The sequence below is a fragment of the Siphateles boraxobius genome, unplaced genomic scaffold, assembly GCF_051911475.1.
Source record: "Siphateles boraxobius isolate OS27281-9 unplaced genomic scaffold, OSU_SipBor_1 130, whole genome shotgun sequence".
NCBI lineage: Eukaryota > Metazoa > Chordata > Actinopteri > Cypriniformes > Leuciscidae > Siphateles > Siphateles boraxobius.
Window position 1 is genome coordinate 8,955,047 of NW_027508734.1, and position 8,446 is coordinate 8,963,492.

Consider the following 8,446-nt stretch of genomic DNA (forward strand, 5'->3'; position numbering starts at 1 on the left):
ATGTGAAAACCCCTATATAAATTAGTTTTTATTATTTGCAAGCACTGCCAAACTGATGAGAGTAAGACTTAACAGCACTACTGGGTTTTTTTTATTGTTATTTTCACAACCCAAATATGAAACAGACCACAACACAATCTTAAACAATGATGCCCATCAACAGACAAGTGGAAAATTAAAAAGGGAAATGATTTGAAAAAATATGTACAAAGAGTTTTCCTGTCCTCACAAACAGAAACAGGAACAGAACAAAATATATACAAATGGAAAAAACACTACCCTCATTGCTCTCAATGTTCTCACAGTATGTCTCTGGGTTTTCATTCACTCTGTGGTTTGTAAGTAACAAAGGCTGCACTTTGGCTTTTCATCACCTGTTTTTTCCCATTGACTATGAGGAGCAAGGGAGAGTCCACGCGTATACTTCGGAAGTCATATGACTGTATAAGGAGAAGCAAACAAGAAACATATTACAAAGACATCAGTAGTTACTACACCTATAATAATGCAAAAACTAAGCACTTTGCAGTTATCACACCTATAGCTGCAAACTTGTTTAACCCTCTGTGGTGCTCTTCAGTCGAAAATCTTTACAATTTGGTATTTTAGAATTTTTTCTTCATAACGTTACGAAACTTGCTTATGTGAACACTGCATAAATAAAAATTAGTACCATAAAATACCCTAAAAATAAAAAAAATATTAAACAATAAACATTATCAAACTAAAATATAGAGCATTCATTTAATTGAAATAAACAGCCACACAAGCAGAATTAATTAGCTTAATTTTATAAATCTATACAGTGCCGTTCAAAAGTTTGGGGTTAGTAGGATTATTTTATTTTTTGAATACGATATGATCAAAAGTGACATTAAAGACATTTGTTACAAAATATTTCACAAAAAAAATGCTGAAAAACTTTCTATTCATTAAAGAATCCTAAAAAACAAAATGTACAACCGTTTCTACAAAATTATTGAGCAGCACAACGACTTTCAACATTGATAAAAATAAGAAATGGTGTTTAATTATATATATATATATATATATATATATATATATATATATATATATTTAAATATAAACACCAAATCAACAGAGCAATAACTATAAAGATATCTATATTAGTGCTCACACCAGCGTACGATATCGTTCTGTTTATTCTTAGCGTGCGCTGAAGTTTTGTCATCTGTCGCTTTAAATGCTCGAGCTCTTTAAAGCAGAATGGATTCTGATTGGCTGTCAAAGTTTTTAAAGGGATACTCCACCAGTTTTTCTTATTAAACTATGTTATTCCCTTAACTAAGACGAGTTGATACATACCTCTCTCGTCTCAGTGCGTGCACTATATCGCTCTGTATTGCCGCAAAACTATGTTAGCACTTAGCTTAGCCCATGCATTAAATATGGGCCAAGCAGAGAAGCGACCAAACACGTCCACGTTTTCCCTATGTAAACACAGTTACTCGAGTAGTGTAACTTGACCTGGGCTGGTGACACAAAATAAACCGTTGCGCTTTTCTAAGCGTTTAAAATTGAAGACTATATTGTATGGCGGAATACCATAACAAGTGCTTTTGAGCACTTCGACTTGGCGCAATAATATCTCCACTCGTGAAAAGTCCTCTAACCGGCTCCCGCTTCCTCTCGTTGTATTGACGGAAATGTTAGAGGGAGAGGAAGCGGGAGCCGATAAGAGGACTTTTCACGAGTGAAGATATTATTGCGCCAAGTCGAAGTGCTCAAAAACACTTGTTATGGTATTCCGCAATACAGCAATACAAAACTCGTCTTAGTTAAGGGAATAACATAGTTTAATAAGAAAAACTGGTGGAGTATCCCTTTAACAATCATCAGCTGGAAAAAAATCGTTCTGAAAGCGATTAACGAAAGGGAACAGAGACATTATATTGTTGGATAGTTGTGGTGAACTGATATTCTTTTATATTTAGAATGATATTTAGAACTATATCGTTCTAGTCATTATCCTTGATCTGAACAGGCCTATAGAATGATTTCTGAAGGACCATGTGACGGTGAAGACTGGAGTAATGATGCTGAAAATATTCAAATTAAAAAGGAATGTAAAATTGTATTAATTTTAATGTATTTTTGATTGTATAAATGTAGTCATGGCGAGCATAAGATATTTTACAGACCCCAAATTTTGAATGGTAGTGTAAGTAAGGGTATAAAACTTTAAAGTTTGGTACACAAACCTTATCTTTATGTGTTACGCTGTGCCGTTTGACCTGTGGTTCAGGAATGACTACAGTATCTCCTATTAAAACACCCCAGCTGTTTGCTGTATTGTACACCATGACTAGACAACAGGTCTCTTCACTGTCCACCATGCCAAATGTGCTGAAAGACAACAACAGGAAAACATGTAAAAACTAAAACACAATGCTAAAAGCAAACATTTAAAGGTGCAGTAAGTGATTTCTGAGAGAGAGAGCCAATCAGCAGTAGGAGGCGTGTCCACTCATGATGGGGGAGGAGAGAGAGTGAGCAAGAGGGAGATTTGAGGAAAGACTGTAGAAAGAGAGATGCTGAGAGACATTACAAATGAGAAAAGCTCAGAGGAATATCACTGGAAAAAGAAGGGTTATGATCAGGCAAGAGCTTTAGGACCCGCGTAAATATTAGAAAAGCTTTCCAGTGCAGGAGAGACCGAAGCAGGAAGACCTGAAACCGGACGCAGAGGTTTCTGTTGTTTCTGCAAGTAACACTGGTTTTGCTCAATCAAGGTATGCTGCTGTTGTAATGTTAGCTCATTGTTTGTCTGGAGCTGCTGCTGCTGGCGACTAATTACCTACTCTTGCTTGTATTTGATGCTGTGTACTGTATGTTCATTGTTTGTTCCTCCTTGTTATTCAGTTGTCATCTTTGTTTTATTTTTAGCGAAGCATTATTTTGCTTAGCTTCAGGCATGATAAAAAGACATCCACTCTCGTGCATTTTGTGGGCGGAGCAAGGAAGGAAGGGGTGTGTTTGTCTATTATAAACAGTGTTTCTCTGAAATCACTTACCGCACCTTTAACTAGGCTATATCCAGTATCTGACTGCTAGTAAAGATGTATGCATACATATTGAGAAAAATGTATTAAATATTTAGCCGAGGCATTTAAACTCACAAAGCCATACGGCCCTCTGACATCAGGCTGAAGACAACTTTTCCAAGTGCTGCCACCCCACCGTTGTGGCCGTGAGTGAGGGCGGATAAGATGCGGGGTTCAAGGCTTCCCACGTGACCTGAGGGAGACCGGAACTGAGGGGAAGAGCACGGGCCCAAGGCGGAGGTACTGAGGGACGAAAGCATGTTACGAAGACGCCTCGCCTTTACTTTTCCCTGAAACACAGAGAGAGTATGGTCATTGTGATTGCTTTTGGACATCTGGAATATTATTTAACTGTACTCCACTGCCATCTGATGGAAACAACCCAAAACAACAACCAAACAACCTTTATGATGAAACTAAATGAAGATTCTACATAAGGGTGTGTGTATATTGCACAGCAAAACTCTGCTCAGTGCCAATCAAAACACTACAACGTCTTTGGGGTGTTTCTGTAGCGAGTGTTTTTAATAAAAAAAAAATTTATTTAAGTACAAGGCCATTTTAATCATCATATGCTCAAAGTAAAGATAGAGTGTCAATTTAATTAACTTTTGTAAACCCAGCGATTTAATTCACAAAGCATCCAAACTGCAATAGTTAACATACATAATAACTGCAATGCAAGTAATCGGGCTTACACACTAAATTCAACAGAAACTCCAGAACAATACACAGATTTTAAAACGCTCATGACAGACATCACTGTCTGTACCTGACAGCTATTGGCTGCCACCTGCCATTTTTCACTTGACGTTTGCATAAAGTTGAACCTTCCTGAACTTTTCAAAGTATTTGGACTTCTCAACACTTTCTCAATACCACAATAGCTCAGCTCCCATAGCGATGTATTGAAAACACCAGATCTGCGTCAGTGTAAATGCACCATAAATGTTACAATGTCGCTGACAATTTCTCTCACCTTGTTCTCTAATAACACTGTAATCTGGTCTAGGTATTTCAGCAGCTGTTTTTCCCTCTCCTGAGCGTCTTCCCAGCCAGGGTCCAGGGCTGCAGCACGACTGTATCCATCCAGAGCTGAACTGAACATCTCCTCATACTGGAACAACTGGTGACAGAAAGGACATGTTAGTTTCAGTGTTTTTTCTGGTAACCAAACTGTATTAACAGGCTTCCATCAGGTAAGAAGTTGAATGAGAAAGCCAGAGAAGAGCAGAAAGCAGGAGATGAAGTAAGGATGATAAAAATGCACAGCATTTATTGAATAATCTGACTGTGACACATTTGCTGGTGCTCACCTGTGTTTGAGAAAGCATGTGTGAAAGCAACTGAAAGGATTGTTACCGTAGCTCTGTTGAAGTGGAGGTCAGGATTCATTGAGGATGCTTTGTCGATTTTCTCCTGTAAATATGGACAGATAAAATCAAAAGGTAAGATGATGATGTCAGTCAACCACCATATTAATGATTTAGGTGATCCATGAGAGAGATACTCACAGCCTGTGCATAGGCACTGAGGGCCTGTTGAGAGAGCTGTGGCTTCTGTCCACTGGTGAAAAACATGGAGATATATGCGTTCCCTAAAATATCTGTAAGCCAAAGCAAAGCAAAACAATATAAGAATCATTTATTGAAAAAAATCTCAATACCCCAACATTATAATCGATCTATATTCAGAAGAAATGCTGCAAGGAAACAATAGCATTATGCAAATGCAGTATTCACTACTCCCTACTTCATTTCACTTGATAAAATGTGTTTATTCAACATGGACGACACTTAGCTGTGCATATTAAAGGATTATATTTTTATGAATTAATATAATATAAACCACCATATGTTCGTGTAATATGCATGTATATATAATACATTTATGTGATGTCTACCACATATGGCATTTACGGTCAAAAGGCGGCACCTAATGTGTCCTTTTCTACATTATCAGAGTAATTCACTCACACCACGAAGTCCCATCGGTGACGTCGAGTTGCACAGCCTGCCGGGCCAGCTCCACACTCTCCACAATGCGCTTGCTCTGCTCCTGTGCGTCGCCTTCCTGTGGCAGTTGTCGCAGCACCATAGACAAGCTTCTCAGAGACACTTTGTTTTTACTCTGAATGAAGAAACCTAGCGTTAATCTGTGCGCTTCAAGACAGCACCATATCAAAAGAAGCAGATATCATAAAAGACATTGGCATGGTTTCACAGACAAGGCTTAGATTAAGCCAGGATTAGGTCTTAGTTCGATTATTTTTTATAAACGAGCCTAAAAAAAACTTTACTGGTGTGCATTTTGAGACTTGACATATTTTAAGATATGTCAGATAAAGCTGATAATTTAGGATTTTGTCTATAGAGAATTGATTGGATAGTTGTGGTTTGCTATTGGTCGATCTCATGAGTCATTTGAGTGCACTCGAGCCAGTAAACGTCATCAGAGATGCAAGAGGGAGGGGAAGTTATTTTGATTAAAGATTGCGAGGGCACATTAATTTGAAAATAATAATAATAATGAATTGGAGTATTCTAAAAGTCATTTGCATAAAATACGACTAAACGATGTCCATATTACACCCTTTCGTCACTCTCAGCAAACAAAACAAATACGGCCTCTAAAGATAGCCACTTTATTTTGCAACGCAGAAGTAAGCTATTTTATGTGAATGTGCAAGACTTATGATTCATTAGCCGTTATAGGTAAATAGCTAGAAGTACAAATGGCGGCAGCTCAAGCTATAATGCAGCTATTCTTCCTCTTTCACTGTTTATATAATATGTTTAATATTTAAGAAGAAATATTTCTGTATTAAATGTAATCTTGACACAATTATAAGGCAATCCAGAGTATGTGATTTATGCATAATGTGGATTCAGTTGTTCCTACATGTTTAGATTTAGAATAAGTTTTAGTATAAACGTTTTTAGTGAATCATGATTTGTTGGCGAAAACATTCATAAACATCATATTAAATAATGAATTAATGCCTATTAATGCTATATTTATAATTTATTATAAAAACCCTATTTAAGTAAACTTCACATGAGTTTATAGAAGTGGCTGTTTATAATAAACTTGCATAAGTGAGCAGAAAAATCTAGTCAAGTATCTTACTCATACCTGACAATCTTAGCAATTTCCACAATTTGGCACCATTTATTGATTTTGTATAATTATTTCGTCGAATGCAATCTATTTTGAAATTAAATGAAAGCATGCGAAAGATTATTGTGCAAGCGGTAGCTCGGGTAGGTCAAAAAACACATGAGGAGAATCGTTAATATAATACAACATTAATAATCACAGACATACACATTTGGATGATATTAGATTTCTCTGAGGACCGTTGAGTTTGCTGAAAAACAGTCTGTGATTCTCCCTGGAATTTTTACTGAAAAACACAGACTTGGCAGATTCGGACAGGATTGAAAATCCCAAAGTACTTCAGCGAAAAACAAATTTCTCTTATGTCCTCCAGGGAAACGAATCCCTTCCGAATAGGGCTTATATGAAAGAGACCCATTGTTTTTTACTATAATAAGACTCACCTGCTGTAGTGCACCTGTGAAGCAGGTCTTGGCCGCCGTCAGGTCTCCTTTTTTCCAGTACTGCTCTCCAAGTGTGTTCCAGCCCTCAACCAAACCCGGCTCCAGTTTAACAGCCCGGGACAGACACTCCTCTGCAGACTGACTGAATCCCGGACCGACGTTCAGACACCGACCCCGCAGCAGCAGGAACTGAGCGCTGTATTTGTACAAATCTGTTGAAAGAGAGGGCAGGGCATATTAATACATTTATACTAATAATACAAATATTTTAATACATTATGTACATTTTACTTACCCAAGTGACAATAGATAGTCAATAATGAGGGATTTTGCTATATTGTTTTAGCATTTTTTTTATTTTTATTAAAGGGATAGTTCACCCAAAAAAGAAAATTCTGTCATTAATCATTCACCCTCATGTTGTTACAAACCTGTAAGACTTTCATTCCTCTTCTGAACACAAATGAAGATCTTTTTAATGAAATCTGAGAGACAGCTTCGCAACTACCACTTTAACGTTTAGTTTTAGGCTTAGTTTTACGATCTCTTTATCAACTTTTTAAAGCGTCAAAATGGTAGATGCGTAGCTGTTAATGGAGGGACAGAAAGCTCTCAGATTTCATCAAAAAGAGCTTCATTTGTGTTCTGAAGATGAACAAAAGTTTTACGGGTTCGGAACAACATGAGGGTGAGTAATTAATGATAGAATTTTCATTTTTGGGTGAACTGTCAGAATATATTTTAATAAACATTAAGACTTCTTTACAAGAAAAATTGTAGGAAACAAAGAAGTAATGCCCACCTTCCTTTTCCTCCAGCCGCTCAAGTGTCTTTGCCATCTCTTGAGCAACATCATTCTGTTTCCTACCAGCATCTTCAACACTGTGTGTCTCAAAGTAATGGTCCCTAAAGGAGTACAGATCATCCACCAGCTCCTGCGAGACAGAGAAAGTGCTATTATTAAACAACTGCACATTTGAAATTCCTCAAGAACTCGAAGACATTTCACGCATTAAAGTAATAGTTCAGCCAAAAATAAATCCTGTCATCATTTAGTCTCCCAGTGAAAGACAAAAGCAGATATTTGACAGTATAACAGCCTCAGTCACCGCTCACTTGCATTGCATCCATTTTCAATTAAATGAAAGCAATTTGAGAGTGAGTTGGTTAGAAAATCTCCTTTTGCATTCACGGAAAAATGTTAAAGAGATTATACTTAATTGCTGCTGTCCGTTACAAACATTACTACAGCTTCTATCAAATATATATTAACTGCATAACTTTGGCATATTCATATTTGTAGTAAAAAAGTGATCATAATAAAAGGGAGATGTTATAAATAAAATGACAAAAACATTCTTACATTGTTTAAAAGGAGCTCAAATGAGTTTATTATGGTTTCACAATATTACTACAACAAAGTGTTTTCTTGCAGAGAGAGGTGAATAATGGTTAAAACAAGCATTACACCACATGATGGATAACACGACCGTCTATACACTACACGGTGTTTAATCAAAAAGATGCAGATGCTGCTTGTTTAATAACCTGCTCGTTTCTCTGTTGCAGTGTATCAGTTGTTATAGTGACAGGCGGTGCACCAGCCATGTGTACATTATACACCACCAACATCATCATCTGAATGCGGTGATGCCTATTAATTTGAGGTCATTAAAAAAGTGAAGGAAATAAAATGGTCAGTTCAAACCTTTAACACCTGCAAATCATCTTTGTCTGTTGTTTTCTCCCCATCATTGTCACCATCGGCCATCTTTAGCATATAAAGCAGGATCCGAGCAACGGTGACGATAAACACAG

The 8,446-nt window shown here is 37.0% G+C and overlaps 1 protein-coding gene across 1 annotated transcript; it reads right to left on the reverse strand.

Annotated features, from left to right (window-relative positions):
• Window positions 1-68: 68 nt before the first annotated feature.
• Window positions 69-8,436, reverse strand: ttc5 (tetratricopeptide repeat domain 5). Its single transcript, XM_077227745.1, has 10 exons — window positions 8,337-8,436; window positions 7,431-7,563; window positions 6,629-6,840; window positions 5,042-5,195; window positions 4,580-4,671; window positions 4,428-4,484; window positions 4,045-4,191; window positions 3,141-3,355; window positions 2,223-2,367; window positions 69-440 (listed from the first exon to the last, which is right to left on the reverse strand). Exons 1-10 carry the CDS (start codon window positions 8,406-8,408, stop codon window positions 321-323), a joined length of 1,347 nt encoding a protein of 448 aa, XP_077083860.1. The 5' UTR covers window positions 8,409-8,436; the 3' UTR covers window positions 69-320.
• Window positions 8,437-8,446: the final 10 nt, after the last annotated feature.

Coding starts and splice junctions, on each gene's coding strand:
- ttc5 (XM_077227745.1), bottom strand. CDS start 8,408: ATGCTAAAGATGGCCGATGGTGACAATGATGGGGAGAAAACAACAGAC. Junction 7,564..8,336: donor ATGATTTGCAGGTGTTAAAG/GTTTGAACTGAC, acceptor TCTGTCTCGCAG/GAGCTGGTGGATGATCTGTA. Junction 6,841..7,430: donor GCGGCTGGAGGAAAAGGAAG/GTGGGCATTACT, acceptor CTCTTTCAACAG/ATTTGTACAAATACAGCGCT.